At 42.3% G+C, this 22,210-nt stretch overlaps 1 protein-coding gene across 16 annotated transcripts in view; it reads left to right on the top strand.

Moving 5' to 3' along the window:
• The first annotated feature begins 2,210 nt into the window (after positions 1-2,210).
• The window catches only part of MARK3 (microtubule affinity regulating kinase 3), a 64,413-nt gene continuing 44,413 nt past the window's right edge, over positions 2,211-22,210 (top strand). For 2 of the 16 annotated variants that reach the window (XM_069783369.1, XM_069783368.1), the window contains exons 1-4: positions 2,211-2,970; positions 11,103-11,141; positions 15,662-15,853; positions 21,823-21,876. In XM_069783369.1, the coding sequence (XP_069639470.1) occupies positions 2,920-2,970; positions 11,103-11,141; positions 15,662-15,853; positions 21,823-21,876 (336 nt within the window). In that variant the 5' untranslated portion in view covers positions 2,211-2,919. The remainder of the gene's footprint in view (positions 2,971-11,102; positions 11,142-15,661; positions 15,854-21,822; positions 21,877-22,210) is intronic. The other 14 variants (XM_069783372.1, XM_069783371.1, XM_069783375.1 and 11 more) reach the window with 8 other exon arrangements.

Genomic DNA, 22,210 nt, shown 5'->3' with positions numbered 1-22,210 from the left:
CCCATTTCCCCTGCACCCTTTCCCCAGCCCTGTTTAATTTGGACTGCAAGTATTAAACGTGGGCTTTATTGAGGGCGATAGCAGAACTCCTATTGTATCAAGAGGCCTAGGATTTTCACCTAACTATCCACCATTGTATAGCTCAGATTTTATCTGAGTGACTACTGCTTCCATAGAACAGCAACGCAGTGCTTAGCTTACTCTAATACCTCTTCAAGCCTGTGCACAGAACTGCCACAGATCTCACTTTTGCCAAGGCTCAGGACAGGCAAACCCGTAGGTGCAAACAGCATTACTGAGCTCAGTGTGCTGCTCACACTCTGCAAATCGCTCCCCTGCTCCAACGCCTGCAGTTCAGCATTCTCATGCTGGCTGGAGTGCCCATGAGCGCAGGGTGAGAGCATTAGTCTGGTTAACAACCCAAATAAACCTCTATTTTTTACCTTTTTTCTGACTCTGTCCTAAGTCAATTACAATTTTTTACAAACACATTGTAAAGAACATATTCTACTGGCTATCAAAAAGAAAAGGATGAAGCAGCAGCCCTGTGGCAAAAGCACAGAGTCAGGAGACCTGGATACTTTTCTTGGCTTTGCTTCAGACTTTGTGACTGACCTTGGCAAGCCAGAGAGAGGCAAATCCCACTCCCTTCACCGTGCAAAGGGTCCTGCCTGCTACCCAGAGAGAGCAGCTCCGCTACAAGTGCGTACTGTCTGAGCATATATGCACACAGACGTATATGTACGCACAGAAATATGGATCATTTGCACAAGAGATGAGTATTCAAATCCAAAATTCCTGTCATCACAGAGCAAGGTGTTAGCTTAACTTGAGAGTGAGGAAGGAAGATAAGACACCATGCAAGTCTACTGGGTTTCTCCTTCTGCAGGTCAGATGTTGTAGATCATTTTGTAGTCCTGATGAAGTAACAGACAAGAAACTTATTTATTGCATAGTGTTCAAAGGCTATTTTTCCTTGCTGGTGTCTCTAAAAGCGAGGAAAATATTACCTACATCGTAGGATGGATTTCAAGGCCAAGCTGGTAAATATTTATAAGAGACATAAAGTTTGTCAGATAAAATACGCTTTAGAGACAAAATGTTATTGCTAGGCTGCCAGATCCCCAGAGATGCCAAGTTTCTACAAACCCCACCAGATGTAGTGTTTTTTTCTAGAGGTTCGTATTTTCTCTGTAAAAACAGGAATAGATTTGTTTCCAAACCATCTATACACTGAATACAGACAAGTTACTTCTCTTTCTCATTTTTAATTCATAATTAGATCTACTCATGACTATACCGAGGTCTTCCTTGTGCGCTTAAAAATGACTGTGCAGAGGAAACTACTGGATACACGAAGCATGTGTTGATAGCCCAGGCTTCCACCCTCCTCCACCAAACAAACCAGGCATCAAGCTGCCATGAAAACGCCCCGCTCTAACACCGTCTGGGCGCCTGGCTGCACCAGGTGAGACCCCCTACCACCAGCCTCAGCCCCCCCCCCACCCGTGTCAGCTCCCTTCTTCAGCACACACCACCTTCTGGGCTGGCCAAGTCCAAGAAAAGGGAGGACGTGCTTTGGCAGAAGACGACCTGAGGACCCAACCCTGAACACCGCCGTACAGCAGACACGTTTCTGGACTGCACACGCCGGTGTTCCCGCTGCCGGCTGTGAGCGGGCAGCAGGGTCTGTCCCCGCGTCCCTTCTCCGGCTGAGGACTGGCTCCCCGAGGAGGAGATGCTGCCATTTCTCCAGCCACCCTCCGCCGCTTCATCCCCTCTGCCCCACGGCGCCCCCCGACACCTGAGCTCCCTGCCCCGGCTCACACCGTTGCTCCTCTCACGCCCGGCCCGGCCGCCCCGGGGCTCCCGCAGCCCCCCGAGGGCCCGTTTAGAAGATACCCCCACCCCTCCTCCAGGCCGCTGCCCCCCGGGGCTGCTCCGGGGGCCGAAGGGCGGCCGAGCCCTGCCTGCGCGGCGCCAGGCCGGGCCCCGGGGACGGGCAGGGCTCCCGCTGACCGATCCCCGGAGGACGGGGCGGGGAGTCGGGGAGGGCCGCCACACGAGGAAGGGCCGCGGCCGGCGCCCCCGCCCCGGCCCGGCCCGGCCCGGCCCGGCCCGGCCCCTAGCAACAAGCCGCCGGCGCCGGCCTCCCCGGCGCGGCCGGGCGGGGGGGGGCGGGCCCTTCCGGTTCATGTCGGAGCTGGGCTCGGCGCGGAGGAAGCCGGGCGGCCATCTTGGCTCGTCCGGGAGCGGCGGAGGGGCGGGGGGCAGGCAGGCGAGCGTCGGGCGGGCAACCAGCTTCCCCAGCCCGGCCGCGGCCCGCGGGGTTGCCGGCCTTCTCGGAGCCTGAGGCGGGCGGGTAGAGGCGCGCCGGGATGCGAGCGGCGGCCCGGTGAAGCGGGGCCGCGGCGGGGGAAGGAGAGGGGAGCCCCCTCGGCGGCGGGCCTGCGCTAGCCGTCGTGCCCTGGCTGCAGGGGAGAGGGGCCGGCGAGAGGAGCCGGGCTGCGCGGCGCCCCGCTGCCTCCTCCTCCTGCCCGCCCGCCCGGCGTTTCCCCCTCCCGGAGCCGCTCCCTCGCCGCCTCCCTCCTCCCGGCTCCATCCCTCCCCGCTTGATGAGGCGGCCCCCTCCCCGCTGCTGACCCCCGCGGACCCCGGCCTGGCTGTAGGGATGAGCCCGGAGGACTCGGAGGGGGCGACGCCGCTCCGCTCCCTGAGGGGGATCTAGCTCGGGCGTGGGGCGCCGCCGGAGGGTGGGGGGCACCGACGCGACGCCGCCCCCCCGCCAGCCACCTCGTCCTTCATGGTGGCTCCCTGCGACCACCATCTCCGAGCAGACGCGCAGCCCGGCCCGGGGGCCCGTGTGTGTGTGTGTGCGCGCCGCCGTCGCGGGCAGCGCGGCCGCCCGAGTGAAGTAAAATGTCCACTCGGACTCCATTGCCCACGGTGAACGAGCGCGACACCGAGAACGTGAGTACCGCCGGCCGCGGGGGGACCGGCCCGCGCACCCTCCCCCGGCGCCGCTGGCTCTGGGGACGCCGGGCCCCGGCCAGCCGGGGGGGGCATCGCCCTGCGGAGGGCTGTCATTAACCTCTTGCAGCTTGTACTGCTCCCACATTACCGATTTGCTTTAATTATTTTTTTTAACTCCCCCACAGCACGGTTTGCCTGTTTAGTAGCGTTTGCGGGCATCCCTCCCCCAAGCCCGGTGTCCCCTCTCTAACGCTTTATTCGAGTATCTCTCGGTGGCGAGGACCGGGTTTGTTATGTTGGTAACGGGGAGGAGAAGATCCGCGGTGGGGAGGGGGGTCCTGGTGGCTTGCTGTCTTCTCCTAGTATGCAAACTTACTGCTAAAAGCAGCCGAATAAACCTCTGGTAAACAGATGAGACTAATTCAGCTTTGGTAGTGGTGGGCTAGGTGACCTAGATAATAGGCCTCTTCCCTGCTTAATTTGCAGGGTTCTCGACGATAATGACGCTGTTACACTAGTCACCTGTTCAGATGACATTAAAAGGGTTTCTTTATTGGAATTATCGTCCAGATAAAGGAGCCTGTTCCCTCCTTCCTCCCTCTCCTTTTTTTTTTTCCTTCTTCTTCTTAACAAAGCCAGGGTTTAGGAGTTGACATTTTATTTACAGGATTGAGTCGAATGCTGTATTAACAGTTGCACAGGTCGCATGCTAAAGGAAGAAAGAAAGAAAAAAAAATAGTAGTCCTACCACATGAGCAGATAGCCACAAACGAAGCTTAGTAGGAGACTCCCTTTCTGCAGATAGGAACTGTATTTAACTTAAAACTTGATCCCAGTGTATCCTGTCTAACCATTTTTCTGCATAGGCTCTGACATGTCCCCAAATGATAAACAGAAGGGAGTTGTCACTCACTGTAGTCTAAAATGAGTTGATCAGCAAACTTTGTATTCAGCTTTCTGTGAAGGCTATCTGATATTCTTTAGAAGACAGATGCTAAGCTTGACAAAGGAGGCTTTTTTTTTTTTTTTGAGAGGACTGCTTATGTTTTGGACTGGCAAAAAAAGTGGAAACTTTGGTTAAAGATCAGGAAAAACTGTTGGATTGTTCTGGACCGTAAATAGTCCAAGAAAAGTGATGGTAGCCCCATTGTTTAAAACAAGACCAGACAAAGCATTAGAAAACATGCTGCATGGAACAATTACTGAATTACTGGGGATTTAGATTTTATTGACATAATAGGCACTTCTAACTTCTGTGATCTTTATTTGTTTTAGCACTAGATGCAACCTGCAGGCTAAGGGCTGTATTGAGCAAAAAGCCAACTAAGCGTATTTGGTTGTAAAATCTCAACGAGCTTCCTGCCTTGTGGAAGAAAATAATTAAAATATTATGCGGCTCTTCCTATGCCATGGGGAGAGTTGAAGTTGTAGCATACTCTACAAAATACTATACAAAGTTTATTTGGATAATTGTTTTAGTCTATAAGCAAACCTGACTGAGGTTTTCAAGTTCCATGTAGGTGTGTGGAGGCCACCCAGTAAATAATTTTAGAAAGTGTTCTGTAATGTAATCAGGTTCTCTAATGTAATTAATTCAAACTCTACTATGGATAACTTAACAGTGGAAAAACTTGGTATGTGCTCGAGGAAATACATTATTCACAAGCTGTGTGTTCTAGCACTTGGATTTTTACATGTCTTCCACTTAACGCACCTTGTTCTCACTTTAAAATATTGGTCTAAGACTTCTCTTTAGTAATCTTCATAATTAACATAGATGGATTGTCTTGCTTGCAGATGAATTGCCTTGGGTTTAGATTAAGGCATATTTTTCAACTGCTGTAATCTGGTCTGGTGACCACAGAAATACCTGTAGGTAGCAATATTGACAGGGAATGATTAACCCGAGTACTTGCCAAATCCATTGAACCAACCTCACAGTACAATACTGTATCCCTCAAGAAGCTGTCTCTGATATTCTCGCTATCAGCTATCTAGAAATTCACCAAAATACATTCTGTTTAGCCTTGCTTAAAACTAAATTTAAATCTGACATTTAGTCTGTCTGACTTAGCCCTACAGCTGTGAATGCCAGGTCTCTTTTTTTTAATACCAAATGTGAGGATTTTAATACTTCAATTGACTTTTCTTCCACCGCAAAGCTGGATGTATTGTGTTGGCAGGTAAATTGAGCCCTTGATTCTCCTTCACATAAAAGAAGTCTAATTAGTTAATATTCATAGGACTCTTTGAAGCTCAGGTGGGAAGAGGATTAAGAGGTGCCAAGGTACTCAGCTAGCCTTTGGGCCATGGTTGTGGACCCCCTTAATGACTTCTGTCTGCTTGGAAGGTTACCACTGCTGACAAAGGCTTGGCTGGTGTTGAATCTGGTTGAAGCGTGCTGATCATAGCTTATCCATGCCTATACTTGCAGTCTGAAAATGAAGTTAGCCTCCAGAATGACGGTGAACGTAAATTATCATTGTCTGTGCTTGCAGTTAACCATGTTCAGCGGTTGGCAACTCCTGTTGAATAGACAGGGTCTAATTGTCAGGACTTGATTTTTTTTTTTTTTTTTTTAAGGCAGTGTATACCACTTCTTATCAAGACATGTACTGCTGAAGTGGAAATACTGTCACAGTGACTTTCCCCAAAAGCCACTCACAGCTATCAAGCCTTTAGTGCCTTTGAGATTAAAGAATTTGGCTCCGAGTCACCTGGTTTTGAGAAGAAAGGCATCCCAGATGATCTGTGATCACAGGAACTTCACACTTGGACAGTTGGAAGCTGGCTGTTGGCCTGCGATGAGCTGGCTTCTCATCGCAAAGGTAGAGCAGCTCCTCTCTGGCCATGTCTTGTGCAGCAATGGCTGCCAGCTGCTTAGGGGACAGAATTGAATGAGAGGATCAGATCTTTTCTGTTTTCCTCAGAATTATGTCCTGCATGTGGGAGAAAAAGCAACAGAGTCAGCAGAGAACGCTTTCATCCAAAACTGGGAGACAAGGTAGACACAGAAGAAGGACCTTTAGGTGACGGAAGAACGAGTAAACCTGTTTTACTAGTGATGAGGAGGAAGGGAGAGAAGGTGGAGGAGGAAAGAGTGTGGAAATACAATAGGAAAGGTAGATGGTGGAAAACAAAAGATAAGAGGCGGCACAGAGGAATGTGCATATGGCAGGATGGAGGACAACCAGCGACAAAGAAATAGGAGCAGAAGGAACAGGATTGTGGGGAGTAGGACAAATGTTCATTAAAAAAAAAATCCCAAAGAGTGGGAAGATGATAGCAAACTGTAGATAGAAACAAGGAAATACAGGTGGTATGGAGGTTGGTAGATTTTTTTGGTTTTAAGAGCATGAAATAGAAAAGAAACAGTTTAATTTGAACCTCTGTTCATTGCACAGCTGTGGGGTTTTGGGGAAAAAAAGGTAACTGTTTTGAATGTGTTGGTACTGCAGGCCAATCTGAATTAAAAATTTAAGTAATTTGAGGAAAAGCGAGACTAAAATATACTCTTTATCTCCATGACTGTGCCTAATGTGAAAAATTTGCTATTGAAAAATACCAGTGTGATGGCAACTGTGCTTGTACAAGCCCATGCAAAAGGATTCTGTGCAGCAGAAGTATCTCATTTAATTTTTTTTTTATTTAAAAAGGTTTAGTAAAGGCAGGGTTACGTTCAAAAATTTATTTCTAAGGTACTGTGAAGGTTAGTGCAGTACGTCTTGGTTTATTACCAATTAGCTATGAAATGCATTAGAGCATTTGCAGACAGTATGCAAGCTCGCATTATTCTATATATTATTTATCAATCTTCTCCTATTACAAATAGATCTGTAATCAGAATACTTTCTTCCATAGCGTGAAATCCTGTGGTGGTTTCTTTTGGGGGGGAGGGGGCAGTGTTTTTTCTTTTAAAGAAGGGGCTGAGGAGGAAAGTATGCCTGTGGCCAAGAGTTCTGGTATATTTTTTTTCCACAGGGACCATATACGTTCTTCCATATTTTTCACCAGTTGTCATAAATGTTCTGAATTAGGTGAAGGTGGCAAAATAACTAGAAATAAAATATGTTTTAGGAATTCATCTGGGATGGATTTTTTAATTCCAAACTTTCACAGAGCAGGAAAATGCTTTTTGTGTGTTTGTCACTGCCTGGGGATGCCTGATAGGTCTGGTACTGTGTTTGTACTCAAAAAATACCTGATTAGGTTGTGCGACATTGCGAGTCACCGACTGCTAGTATTTTCACATTTTGAAGTGAGAAGTTTCATTCTTCAGCTCTGCTAAACCGCCTGTGCCGTATGTTTAATCATTTGGTTTCACTGTCAGCTCGAACTGATAGGAGGCTGCTGGGGGCGTCAGCCTTGACTGCATCTTCCCACCTGTGGTTTATGCTGGCACTAATTACTGCAGGGCTGTATGACAAGTCTGGTCAGCTCTCTGATCTGACTAAAATGAAGCCTTAAGAAAAGTGGGTTTATCCCCATTCTGTGTGGCTGCGAATACTGACACAGAGGAGAGGATGGGAATGTCCAGTTCAGGTGGGGAAGGCTAGAAATGCTTCTTACTGTTTTAGTTTTGGTTTGATTTAAGCCAGTTGTAGCACAGCACCCTAGGGCTAAGATAACTTGAGTTGAGCCACGGTTATGAACAGAGATACATAACTGCAGTGGTGTACCTTTCACAAATCATGTTGGTTTGCTCCTGGAAACGAACTTCCAATTTTTTTTTCCCCTTTTTACATTATTTCAGTAACTCGGAAAAACTAAGCTATAGGACCTTACTCTAGAAGTTGTTAAAAAAATCAGACTTAGTTCATGTATTTTATTAGCATCAGTGGATGTGACTTAAATTGTGGCCTTGGAAGTAGCGGTCTGAAAACCAGAACACAGCTACAGAAATTATTGAAAGAAAATAAACAAGAGGAAATACGGGGTTTAGTACACTAAACTTCGTAGACTTCTTCCTAGGCTTTCTTACCCACTCGCCTAATATCCTTACCTGCTCGGTTCTCCATTTTGATTCTAGTCAAAAGACGCACTTGTGTTGATGTAAGCGGACAATTCCTGTTGACTACATGTCTCAGGTGACTCAAGTCAAAGGAATTCTAAGAGTGGAGGCATTTGTCTCTCCAGATCTCCATTTCATATGATATATAAGTAGCATGTGTCTGCAACTTCTTCCTCTTCACAGTCAAGTAATGCTGCCTCATGGATGTCAGCCAGATCAAAAATGGAGGTCACTTTTTTTTTTTAGGCTCATGGCATATCAAGGTTGGCTCTGCTTAGTGTGGAGATCATCTGCCACTAAAAATCTTTAGAACATATGACAAATAGATGCGTAGTCCTCTTAAAACATAAACCTGAAAGGTACTCAGTACGCCTGTGATAATGCTCCAGTCAGTCTTCTGGATTAAATCCTTGGGTTAAGAAGAATTCTTGGCCCGTAAAGCAGCAACTTGTTGAACTCCGTGTGTGTGTATATATACATATAAACAAAAATTAACTTTGAAATAAAATTTGTTCCTGCAGGGTTAAAGCCTAAGCAAAGTTTTCTATCTGCAAGCTCAATGTGGTCTTTGAAAACCAACTGTGAGGGTGGTTTTTTGTTGGGGTTTTTTTTTTTTTTTTTGTTTAGCATGTAATTACTGGCAGTGATGATTCTGGAAACAACTTAGTTGGCAGTATTGTTGATGAAGAATAGAATATGGTTGGCTCTTCAGCTATTATTCCCCAGGCTGATGTCAATAAATATCCATTTTAATCAGCAGTAAAGAAACTTTGGCTGGAAAGATATGATGAATGTCAGATCTTGATAATGTGAAGCAACAAAAGAGCCTTTAAAAAGCTTTTCTAACCGGCACCAGACTTATCTTTTTGATTATATAAGCAGGATTTCTTCAGTGTTGTGTTGTTCAGTGCTAATCATGGAATTACAGATTCACTCTCTTTCATATGCTGTATAGAGTATGAACCAAATGAAGTCAAATACATCAGCAGAGGCTGTAGTGGTTATACATGGAAAGGACTCCTGAGCCAGACCCTGTATGTCGACGAAGAGGAGCCTCTTCCCTTCGCTGAAGGCTGTTAGTGCTTTGCTCTTGGCACTCTCCCACTCTGATGTCTGCCTCCATCAGGCTGCCCAGTGTAGGGAGTTGCATTGCTCTGCTTGGTTTGAGCTGTAGCTGCCTTGTCCTGACTGTTACTCCTGTTTTTTTCCTTTATTTCGCCCTCCCCGCTGAGGTTAGGGAGAATTAGGAATGTATGTCAAGAGGTATAGCCTGTGTGTGCTAAAGATTGTATTTACCCTTCAGGTTCTCTCTTTAAACTGGTTGTTTGACAAATACGACCTAATTAAACTAGCCACTCATTTTCATGAAGTGTCATACCAGTTAAGTGAATGAGTACTATGGTAGGCTGAGAATTGCGCAGTGAATTCTTCAGCTTTTGACAATGGAAGCATCCACATTAGTGTGTTCTCTCCTTTACCAGCTATAATGTATTTCTAGAAGGTCTGTTTGTCTCCCTTGCTGAGTTCTGACCCTCTCAGTTGTTCCACTCGATTGCAGCATTCATAATGGTAGAGCTGTAGCACACTTCAGTGAATAAGTCTGCCTTCATGGATTGATAACTTTAGTACCACATTGGATAGCATTTTCCTTTGTAGGACGGTGTTTAAAATTTCATGAGGTGGAAGCCATGACTGTTCACCCTTAAGATTGATTATGTAGCAAGCTAGTCTAAAAACTGCCTTTTAATTACATGTGCTGGAACCAAAGAATTGGTTACGCAAACATTGTCACGGGCATACTGAGTCTGACAAAATCTACCTTGCTCCATGTCCTGATTTATGCCCTGGGCAGTGGTAGGATGGAAGTAGAATCAGGACAAGTACAAGACATCTTCACCTGGTGTTGTCTGTTTTATAGTATATGAAAATAATGTAGTGTTTCTATAATACATGATGGCTTAGGGATTCCCAGAGCAGTAATTGGTATATAGACAATTCTGGTTGAGTGTTTGCTGTGACACCTCTTGGTGGTTGCCAGAAATGTAAGTCTGTGTTTTGACTTTCCAGTAGAATTCCTTCGTCAGCAGTCGCAGGATGCCCTGCTGTGCTGTTTCACGGATATATCTGCGCAATAAGATGCTATGTCTGTGAATATCCGTAGGGCTAACCTTTTTTCTCTTACCCTGAGTAGTACTCAGCAGTCTGTATGTTCTTAAAGATGTTAACGATAAATGGGAAATAATATACAACACATTGTTACGAAGGGCTGCAGTGAAATTTGTCTTCACATGTTTCATTTAAAATATTTTTGTGTTTTAAAAACCTATGTTTCCTGTTAAGTTTTTCTATAAATAAGAGCGCTGGTGGGGAGTGTGCAGCCAGAAATTACCATGTATTTATATGTTGTGTGCCCAAGTTTGGGTGATGAAGCAATTTAGTGTCTCAAGTGTTCATCATGTCCTGGAATGTTTAGATTATTAACATTGTAAGGGATAGGCTTAAGTACAATTTTTTTATTACAGTTAAAAATGCTGAATTGAATGAGGCTATCATGACTGTTACTGTGACAGCTTTCCAAGAAATTCTATAGTATCACTTTGTACTATTTCATGCAAAGATGAGGTAACAGCTAAGGTAATAAACATTCCTACTGACTTTTGTAAGATTACATTTTATTAGTTTATTTGGCTGATGAGAAGGTAGTTTTCACTATTGTATAAAATAAATGCTTTAAAAAATGTTGATACCATTTGTCCTCCCTGTTTTAGAAAGAAAGCTTCCTACTTACTGTAAATAAACATGGATTTTTGCAGGTCTTGGGCATTCTAATTTCTTAATGTTTTTCAGCTCTTCGAATGGATATCAGATTCTGTCTCTTCCAGGTTTTTCTCAGCTGTTGGCACCTTCTTAAGCAGTATAAGAACTTTGATACTAGCCATCCTCTGCCCTGCATATTTCTAATGTTCTGAATGTTAAGATGTCTCTAATCATACAGATACTGGATAAAGCTAACATCTACCAAAAAGATTTCAGTTATTGGCACCTTCATACTTCATTTGCTTTTTACTTTCTTTTCTTTTTCTTTCTCTTCATGCTAATCATTATCTGGCTATGAAAGGATGTCGGCTCATCATTGGGGGAAGGCTTTTGCGAAAAGGTGGGTTTTGCGGTGTGTTCCAAATATAGCTGGTCTTAGGCTCAGTCCCTCACAGTAAGGTCTTTCACAAATGGAGATGTTTTAGTCAGTTCCCTTCTGGGTTGATTAATAGCAGGGTGGGGCTGGGGGGAGGAGGAGAATGCTTTTTTTTTTTTTTTTTTTTGAGAGAGAGAGGTTGTCATGTTGACTTGAAAATGGATAGTTTTTTAGGGAAGCCTCCTACTATGTGCAAAAAAACACCCTTTAAACTATTCAAAAGATTTTGGAATGGAACCTGATGCATGCTTAGATATGGAAGAAAGTGCTTTCTTGTCATGAGTGGATTTCAGGAGACTTTTCTTTTAAAAGATGGTGATTGGCTAGCCTGAAGCTGCACGAAGTAGCCAGTCTCCTTGCTTCACCCCATCTGCAGTATAATGGTCTTTCTTTGCATGAAGACAGGTATTTTGGGAATCCCTCAGCTATGGTGAGTGTCATGAACAAGTGTTACGCTTACACACAACTTGTGGCCAGGAGATACAACTCACCTACCACAATGTATGGAAACTTACTACAAATAAACACATGCTTGTTTTAAATCTGATGTTTCTAAGGCAAACTCCTATTCTTGCTGAAGCCATATGAATGTGGACCTGGGAAAGAAGCCTGTAATTGAACAGAGTCTTTGGGAGCCAGGGGGTGAGGGAGGCAAAATCTGCAGAGTTGAGGGTCTGCTTGGGAAAGGACAAATGACCTGCATCTCAATTTAGAGAGCAGAGGATGCTATTACTGTTTTTCTGGGTTGAGATTGGAGCTGTTAATCTGTTTGCTGAGGAAGCTACCCTGGGAAGTAGCTGAGTACAGCCAAATGCTGTACAAACCAAAGCGTGACTTGAACTTTTCTTGGACCATCTATATTTTTGCTTTTTGCCTACACCATTTAGCTTTCCATCTACCTATCATGGCTTCTTGAAAATTATTTGGGTGGGAGAAACACTTTTACTCAGTTTTGAGTTTATGCTTTTTAGTATTGTATGCTACCAAGCCCTCTTCCTTCATTTCCATGAGCAAAAGAAAATCCATGTTGAAACTGGGAAGCCGTTTTCTGCAGTTTTTAGAAAGCTTGTGTTCTGTTCAATGCAATAATCTTGTATTTGACAGAGGAAGGACCTGCTGATAGACTTACGTGAAGTGAAATAAAGTCCAAATTAGATATGGTTGCAAATGGACAGATTTCTACAGAGCAAAACACGGCTATGAGCAAGTCAGTTGGAGAGAACTGAACTGCTTAGGAACACACAGTTTGATACTCAAAAACCACAGCTGAAAAAGGCCATATTCTTGAAAAGAAGTAATCTGGGTTAGGGTAGAAGTGCAAACCTCCGTACAAGGAGATTGTGTTAAATTTATCAGTGCTAGTCCAAATAAATTCACAGCTGTTAATTCCTGCCTTTAAGTGCAAAGCTAGAAAGCATGAAAAAAATTATAGGACACAAGAAGTCATTCCTCAACAGAGGACAGCGAAGCTCTCAAGGTATTTTAACTGGGGTGGTTTACTATGTGGAATAGAATTTGTTAGTGTGACAGAGTCTTTCTTTTACCTAATACTGTTTATCTAAGTAGGATGTGAGTAAGATCAGGTCTGAATAACCTGTACACAGGTTCTCTTGTTTAGGAATACATGGTACCTGATGCCCACATCTCAACTGCCTCATAAGCTAGCTCAGGTCTAACACAGTTTATAAGTTCAAGCACAAGACAGCACCGATGCAGATACTCTGTTTTCGGGGTCAGCTGTGTGGTTCAAAGGCGACCTACTTGTTGAATCTGTCTGCTGGAGAGCCTAAGCAAATAAGCCCTGCTTGGAGGCAGGCTGGCTCTTGCTGAAGCCAGCTTGTGTGCCTGTGCCACATGCCCAGGTGTGAAAGAGCTATAGTCTAAATAGTCCTGATATGATTATTTTTCCAAGGTAGGTTATCAACTCGGTGTAGTGCAGCTGTATTCCTGCAGTGCTGTACTTGAACTAAAAGTGAACCTTCCTCTAATGTATCCAAGAAATATCCTCTTGGCCCTGTACAGAACATCCTGGTCTCTGATCACTGGGGGGTAGCAATGTAGGAAGATGTTAGCATCTAGCATCAGCAGTTGCTGCTTTTTTCTAGTTGGTCTGAATAATTTGACACTAGAAGGTACCAAAGGAGCTGACAGAGAAGTTCTCTGCATTGTGTGCTGCAAGGTTTGTTAGAAGTCAAAGTTAAGGGAAGTGTAGAGGCATTGCTGTGCCAGTACATACAGGGGTAAATAAGATGGCCTGAACAACCAGCACCAGGCTGGCGTTAAGGGCATGCAAAACTGCAGCTGTTGATACAGGATTTCACTGGCTTTAGTAGTTCTTTCAGCTGGGTTACTGCTCTTGACCTTCCTCTTGAGAATTATTGATTGATAAACATTTATCCAGTTGTTACAGTCTTGAGATATTACTGAGAACAATGAATGGTTATCAAGCATTGACTTTTTACTGGATCTTGTTACGGGTGTGCTTCTTGTTCCTGTGCTGGTTATTAGTGGTTTGGAAGAAGTGTATACTATTGCTCCTGAAAACTAGGATAAAGATTACTAGAATATTAAATAGGGCAGGATGGGCCAATCATGGGGAACACGTAACCTACATGTGAGGAAACTCTGCATTTCACTTCAGCCAAATGTGAGATCATGTGTGTAAGGAACCAGGAATGAAAGTCATTACGTGTGGTAAGGGAATGGGAAGCAATAATTCTTAAAGAGTTAGGGTCAGTGCTGGGTGGTCAGATACAGATGGCCTTCTGCCATCTGATACAGATAGCCAAGAAGGCTACTTCTGTCCATGTAAAATCAGTGGAGTGTTGAACAGAAGATGCAGTCTCTGTGTTTAGTCCTACTGCACCTGCTGTGGGTATGGCATGGCCAGTTCTAGCATAAGCCCTACAAAAAGATGTTGGAAAAATAGGAGAGGGTTCTGAAAAGAACTATAAGAAATGTTTCCTTGTCTTTAATCATTCTTACAGCAGCCTGTTTAGGGAGCTCTCTCTCTCTCTATATATAACTTATTAAAGGGTAATGTGATCATAGTAATTAAGTACCTATATGGAAAGTACAAATCTCGTGACAATGCAGTAGCCAGGCAGTACAGAGAAGCTAAAGCCAGATTGATACTAAAACGTTATATGCACCACAGTGTGTGTGTAAGGGCTTAAATAGTAACTATTGAAATAATTTTCTGAGAGTTGCCATAGACTTCTATCAGTAGTATTTCTTAAATGAAATGAATGTGTTTTTAAAAATAATTTCATCACAGCTGTTGCACTCAAATTAACAAACCAAGGAACTTAAGATGCCAGAGTATATGGTCACAAGGTTACATCAGGTTATTAAATAGAGTGTGAAACTTGCCAAGTGTCATGCAAGCATGGATTTGTTCATTTGTGCCTGTACCATGGTTGTTAGCTCTTGAGTTATGATCTCACATCCTTATGCTACAGGGATTTTCAGACTGAGTGTTGCTGTATGCCAGATTTTTGGTTGTCCCTGCTGGGTTTCAGGAAACGTAATAGTAGAAGAGCAAGATCGGGGATTTCTGTGATGACCATGAATTTAGTGTGTCATCTTCTGCGTAGCCAGACATTTGCTCCACATTTGCAGACTACTGAGCTTTTCTAACTAGTACTTTAATTAGTGAAGTTGGTGTATAGACCTCAACCATGAGTTGAGAACGTGAAGGGACCTGCTCTTTCATAAACAGGCTGTCAGGAAATGAAAGAATACTTTACTGTTATCTTAACCATGTGATCTAACAAATAAAGACTATTATAGGTATGATATATATATACCCAGTCATTTTTACAATTAATAGCTGTTCAGAGAAACTGAGTGAAAGGTACTTAACAGATTGCAGACAGTATCTCAGATCTCTGTAACTGCTGCTCAGCCTATTAATATCTGAGGTTTCTGTACATTAGGTAAGATTTCTTCCCTTGTTCTCCAGGCTGTCCTGGGTGTTTTGAGTCATGAGGTTTTGTAGGAATAGGAGTCTAGTGTAAGAGAAAAAAACCCTTTTATTATTTTATCAGTAGTATTAAACTGTCAAATATAGGTGAACATTTTACTGTGTGTACTTTGGAAAAGCTTTGTTCGTGTCTCCTTTCCAAAGGCTTTTCTGGTCTAGTTAGGCACAGTAATGCAAATGGGAAATAATATCAAACACCTCCATGTTTCATAACTGATTTAGCAGTCCATGTAAGTTACTTGAAACTGCTCAACTATTGCTGCAGTTCAGGTTGTGTTTCGCTTGGTCTTTACCAGGTGATTAAATGGATACTGTGTTATGAACTGGGAACCTCTTTATTGCCCCCATCAGAGCAAAGTTCAGTGTGAATCTGAAGTTTGAGTTGGATCCTTTGAAGAAACCTTCAAAGGAGTTGCTAATGTTTTTGAATGTTGTATGCTTATCATTGATGTGTTTTGTCTTTATTTCTTAGCCTTATCTGTGTATGTTTTTATTGCAGCACACGTCCCATGGAGAAGGACGGCAGGAAGTTTCCTCTCGAACTGGGCGCTCTGGAGCTCGCTGTAGGAACTCTATAGCTTCCTGCACAGATGAGCAGCCACATATTGGAAACTACAGACTCCTTAAAACGATTGGAAAGGGGAATTTTGCAAAAGTAAAACTGGCAAGGCACATCCTAACTGGCAGAGAGGTAAAGTGGTATGGGTGTAAACAGTAGTGAATTGCAGTAGGTGTGAAGGTTCTTTTAGAATAGCATCATCTAAGTCTGTGAACATTTAGCACATTTTACTCGAGGTACTGCCACTGATGTAGAAAAAAATATAAATGGAAAAATATCTTTTTTTTAGCAATGATTACAAAACAATTTCTCTTGAAAATGGTCTCTTAAATTTGTATTTTTGACAAGTCCCTGTCCAACTGCATTGTGTTCAAGTTTGCTACTAGAATTCTCTGCTAAATCCTCCATTCCCAGAAAAGGGCTCAATATACAGCAATTAAATAAGCTTGCTGGGAAGACTGCCTCTTGGTGTCTCTATACTGCACAGTGTAGGGCTGTATTGGAGGGGAAGTTAGGAATGAGAACTAATACATCTTCTTGATTATGGTCTGAATAGCCCAAAGTCAGTATTTTCTTGCCAAAGCAATGTATCTCCCAGGAGATCTGCTAGTGTCTGCAGTGCTGGGCAGCCTTGGGAAGACACTCCAGTTTGTTCAGACCTGGTTTGTGTGTCTTGCTCAGTGTTGTATGGTGTAGACAAGCTTTCTCTTGTATCTGTTCATAGTGTCTAACTCAGTTCCATAATTAGTTTCTGCATGCCATTGCAATGTAATTAATAACTTGCATTTAATGATGGTTCTGCTTTGGTGACCTATAGCCCTGTTTGCTTGTTACAAGAAGGTGTTACTTGGTGCTGTTTTGTTAATAGCAGCTCTAGGTACTGAAAGAGGGAGAAACACTTTGTGGACCTTTTCTTGCCAAACCTGTCTAATGAAGTAAATGTTTGCTGATACCAGCAAGGACTTTTAAAGAAAGCTGTGTGGCTGACTGCAGTGCTTTAAGGGAATTTCTTTTTTCTAAGCTAATAGGGAGTTCAGTAGCACTAGGAGGAACAGAGGGGATGTCATTTTGCAAGAGTTGTTGGGAGGGTTTGGGGTTTTGGGGTTGTTTTTTTTTAAGCTGACAGTTCCCGTGGTCAGCAGTTGTCTTCTGGTGTTAAAGTAAGTGCTCGTTTGTAGACAAAGATTTTGGTTAATTGCTTTCCACTCTTAAGTTCCCTCTGCTTTTTACTAATACTTAATATAGGAAATCCAAGTACCTGATTAGTATTTCTTTGCTATTATTACAGGAGTTGGAGATAGGTATCATGTGTCACACATTGCTTTGCAAAAATTGAAGTACGTTTTCTTTTACTTGTACATAACTGTGTGTTGACCTCTGCTTCATTATATTTGTTTGAAATTTCAACAAATAAACTGACAGTGTAAAATCTTTGGCCAAATTTAGAAAGATTTAAGTGCTAAGTTTCTTTAACTCTCATGGAATAGATGTCATTCAATCAGTTCAGAGCATAAATCCTTTCCAGGATGTGGCCACTGGTCCTGCTTACCTAGAATGAGTGGCCTTCCTTTGAAGGGAACAATTAAGCTGGTTTTATAGGAATATCTTGAAGGTATTTTAAACTTTTTTGTTTTCTTTGTAAGAGGGATGGGTAAAAGTTTCTCTTCTTGCTAGGTGAACTGTACAGCACTGATGATAATTACATTTTAGATGTGCATGACCAGAATTATTCACAATATTCTGGATAATAATTTCCCCAGTGTCATTAATATACCCTTACAGAAGTATTTATCTGATTGATCTTTAGATTGTGCTAACCTTTTTCATGGCTGTCACATTGATGTTTTTTGGTGTTGATCAGGAACAGCACCTTGTACTTTGTTGAATTTTGCTTTCTTTGCTAACTCATCTTCAAGGTTGTTTATATCAGTTTTCCATTATATTTGATGGTGCCTCTTAACTCCTTCAACAGACTTAATCATTATGGTTTGACTTCCTGTGCCAAGGCCACTGATACAGATATTAAGATTAGTCCCAAGTCTTGTCCTTGAAAAACTCTCACTCATTTATTTCCAACCTGTTATCTCTTTAGCCATTTTTTTTAATTAAAAAAGCTCTGTGCACATTTCAGCTTATCTAGTTCAGTAATTTCCATGCATCCTCCTAGATGAGGCTTTAGAATAGTCCAGATAGTCCTATCTTGTGGGTTTCCATAGGGCACAATTAACTGTAGGAAAATATGTTGCATTTAACGCTTCTGTCTGTTTCCCTATTTTTTCCCTGCAAGTTTCAAGCTCAAGAATTTTGTGGTAAATGGCTCTACTAGGAGAAAAAAGTCTGATAATTTCTAAACCTGTGCTGCCATTTTGTTCTTGATGGATGTTAGAAATCTGTGCTACAAGAATGCTTGGGCTTTTTTTTTTTCTTTTTTTTTCTTTAAACCTGCCACTCTTAAGAATTCTGGGATAATGTTCTCAGTCTGCCCTCAGCCAGATGGCACTCATCTTCCTGAATTTGTGACTTCCTGCTTTACACACTCATTCCTGCTGGCTGTCCTGTCTTTGTTCCTATTCTTTTTTCCATCTTACGTATCAAAACCTAAAATAAAATGCTTAGTTTCGGGAGTCATGCTTAAATGAATTTTCATCTCTACTGTATCCTTGCTGTATTTGAACCCTACTTACCTTCTCCTTGTTATCTATGTAGCTAGTCTTAATGTTCTTTTAAGTGTCTGGTTCAACTGCACTTTATCGCAATTCCTTCTTTATATATCTCCACTGATTAACTTCTAAATCATGCAGCAGATCAGCACTTTTATGTCACTTCTTAGGAGGAGGGTGTGTTTGTTCAAGCGTTATTCTAGGGTGGTTGCTCATCTGCTTACATCTGGAGTCCTTCCCTATGAATTTTCCTGTTGCTTGAGATACAGCTTTCATGCTTCCAACTGGAGTTAAGTTCCAGGACACTCTTTCATTTCCATCTTTAGTGTATCTGCAGGATGTATGATGAGAGCCCAGCCTCAAATTACAGAAAGGGAGAAATGTTAAGCCCTTGGGGGGGTGATCAGAACATCAGCCTAACTTTTGAGGGGCTTGAATTGTCCTGCCAAGGAGCGTGTGGCCTTCTGCTCACTGCAGAGGTATGGAGGGAGGGTTAGCTTCACTGCACTAGAGCTGGTGTTTGGAAACACACTCCTTTGAGATCCTCTGTCTAGGAGAGTATTATTTGTAGTCTGTCTGCCCTTTCGAAAGCAAGAATCTTCATTGTAAATCGTGCTTTTGTTAATTCTTTGATTTTTCCAACAGAAAATACATAGCTTAATTTCTCAAAGGTTATTTCCTCTGACAAGTTTTCCATACTTGCCAAAACTAAACTAAAAGGTGAAACTACCTTTTACTGTTACTGAGGTGGTCTGAATCACATCCGAAAAATATATGGATCCTTCTGTTCATTAAAGGCATGTGTTTAGTTAATAGCCAGGAAGTTGAAGTTTCCTAGTGAGACAGGATTCTTTCAGGATCCAAGTCTGACTCCAAGGAATCTATTGTCATCTTCTTTCTGTGCTTCCCTTGGAAAAAAATAAATTTAAGAGGGAGAAAACATTCTGAACGGTATCAGTTTGGCCAATTTGCTCAGTGTCTCAACTTCTGATTGCTTTCACTCCTTCATTCAAGTCATGTAGGAGGAGTGTTTTAAGACATGTTATTGTGATCAGTGAAAGCAAAGTTAATTTTAATTCTACTAATGAATTCACATAGAATATCATGGCTGATGCAGTGGTGTAACAGTGTAGGTGGTCTTGCATTCCTCCAACATTGGCCATAGCACACATTACTTGAAACCGTTCCAGATTCCCTTGTGTAAAGAGAACAAAGTTTCTGCTTTGGAAGGCAATTTGATGCTTTATTAACTATGCTTAGTAAAACGGAGGATTTTCTTTCTCAGGCTCATTAGAACTATTCTTGAGGGCAGGATCCCTTTGCCTGTGATTTGGAGACCTTATCAAGGCACTTGAAGCTGGTCCCTGTTCTGATGATGGGTTCAAGCTCTCAAAGTCAGTGTTTAACACATTGTACTCTCAGTGTTCACGTGGATAGGAATTCTCTAAATTCGTCCTGCCTTTAAGGCTATAATTAGTGCACTGAATGGGCCTATGAGCCTGCCTTTCAGAAAACTGAGGTGTGTGCCTTCCCTGTATCTCCAGGGCTGAATTTGTTTGCCAGTGTGAGAGACCTCTATGTTCATCCAGCACCAATGCACAGTGCGAGAGGTGAGCTGTGTTTTGCAGAAACCCAATACCTTAAGACTTTGTGGGTTGAAACAAGTTTACGTCTTTCAAAGATTGACCAGAATGCTACAGCTCAGAACAAAAATGCAACTTTTTCTGAGTGGAATGCACTTACCAAGCAAACAGGGGTCTTCTGTGGCGTGGGTAGTCTTGGGACACCAGGTGACTTTGTCAACAGCAGATAATGTTATTTGAAAGGCAGTGGTCACTCTACATCCAGCATGGATTTATAAGAGATTGCAGGAAGTGAATAACTTTGTTACCTTTGTGACAATAGTTCAATAGGTGTAAAGGTAGAGATAAAAATCTTTCTTGGTTTCATACACAGCTGCTAATATAAAATTACCTATTGCTTAATGTGTTTCTCTTGTTAGTATTTTTGAAGTGATTTCTCAAGGTTTTGCAATGGAATTTCGCCTCAGGAAATAGTGATCTTTAATTTCAGTAGCATACTTTAGAAGAAAATACTCCCCAAAGCAAAAGTATTCTTAGATGGCTTCTACGTCTCATTGTATCTTGCATCTAGCAGGGCTTAAAATAATCTCGAATCTCAGTTTCAGAAAACACCATACCCATCATACAATTCTATGATGCACACAAGCGTTGAACACTGTGTTCCCCTTTTACGCTCTCCATCATGATGATGATCCATCCATGTGTTTTTGCACTTGAATGTAGGGATATAAATTTACTTTGATGTAAGATATTCTTTATTCCATATGTTGTCAACCCCAAGTTAATGACATGACAAAGATAGCACAAAGTGATATAGGGAAACAGGAGCTGTGGCATGGGAAGGAGCAGTATCTACTGTTTGAGCCAAAAATTCAAGGGGAATTGAAAGCCCTTGCTTTGCACCAGTGAGGTATTATTATCAGCTGAGTTGCAGCATCTTGACTCTTTGAGAGGCACCATCTTCTTGGCTTCTGTAGAGTTTCTTCTGGTATGTTTAGTCTCTAATTTAGAAAGGAAAAATACCAATTGGCATGTAATTCTAGAAGGATTCCTGTTTCCTGTTCTAACTCATCCTGTATCTAAATGGCATTGCACTGAAGCTTGTCTCTGTTGCCTATTGATTGCCTCAAATTTTCAGGTTATGACTAGTTACCATGGTACTGAATTTCTCTTTTGATTAATTTGTGAAATTTTTATTTTGTTCTTTAATATTTCTGTGCATTATTTACTAAAAAAGATAACTAATAAAGGAATGAACTTGCCCAAATTGTTGTACTATAGCCAATATAGTTGATGCACAAGTGATACTTATTTTCATATCCATCATGGAGCAAATTGATACAAATATTCAGTAAATTTCCAAAGATGAACTTAGTTCTTGCAAAATCTGTGTGGAATTGCTTTCAGTTTGCTCTGAAATCTCTGTTTTTAGAAGCATCTTCACAAACTGCCAGTGCCCAGTCAGTACTGTGTAATCTGTTGTGTTATTACACTGTGTAAATATCTGTAGACACACTGCTCTCTATTGGGGCACTGTCTGGTGTTGGAGTTCCCACTGTTATAAGTGTGGTGGTCTTAACATCAAGCAAAAGACTGAGTGAGCTTCTCGTCTTAATACATTTAAAATACTAGGGTTTTTCCCACTCTGCTGTTTAGTTTGTTGCAGCAGAAGTAAATTACACTTTAGCCATTATTTCCAATTGTTTTTAGTTTAAATACAAGTACATAATTTACTGAAGAAACTTGAATGATTTTTGTGTAATTTTCATGTTTTCCATTTCTGTTACTGGATTTGACCGTCTTGTAATAACGCTGTGTTATTCATATGGAAAATACTGATTATGAACTCTTCCTTTAGGTTGCCATTAAAATAATTGACAAAACACAGCTGAACCCAACTAGTCTACAAAAGGTAGGTTTTTACATTTAATCTTTCAACAGTATTGTAACTTGTTTTATTTCACCACCTTCCATTAACCCCGAATGCCTGTGCTGGAGAATCTGAAGCATTACATACCTTGCACACATCTGACTACTGTATTTAATAACTAGTTTTGTAACAGATATTTTTGACAACCCTGCAGTTGTTCAAGATGAACTCGTACAGAGCTGTAAACTGAGAAAACGGTGGTATTAGCCACTTCCTTTGTCACCAAAGCATAGCTAACTCTGTAGAGAGGGCGTTCATGGTTTGATGTCATACACCCATGTCACATTCATGCTGGTCACTTTGTTAAACTTAGAAA

The sequence above is a fragment of the Haliaeetus albicilla genome, chromosome 5, assembly GCF_947461875.1.
Source record: "Haliaeetus albicilla chromosome 5, bHalAlb1.1, whole genome shotgun sequence".
Lineage (NCBI taxonomy): Eukaryota > Metazoa > Chordata > Aves > Accipitriformes > Accipitridae > Haliaeetus > Haliaeetus albicilla.
This window is presented reverse-complemented; position numbering and strand designations above follow the sequence as displayed.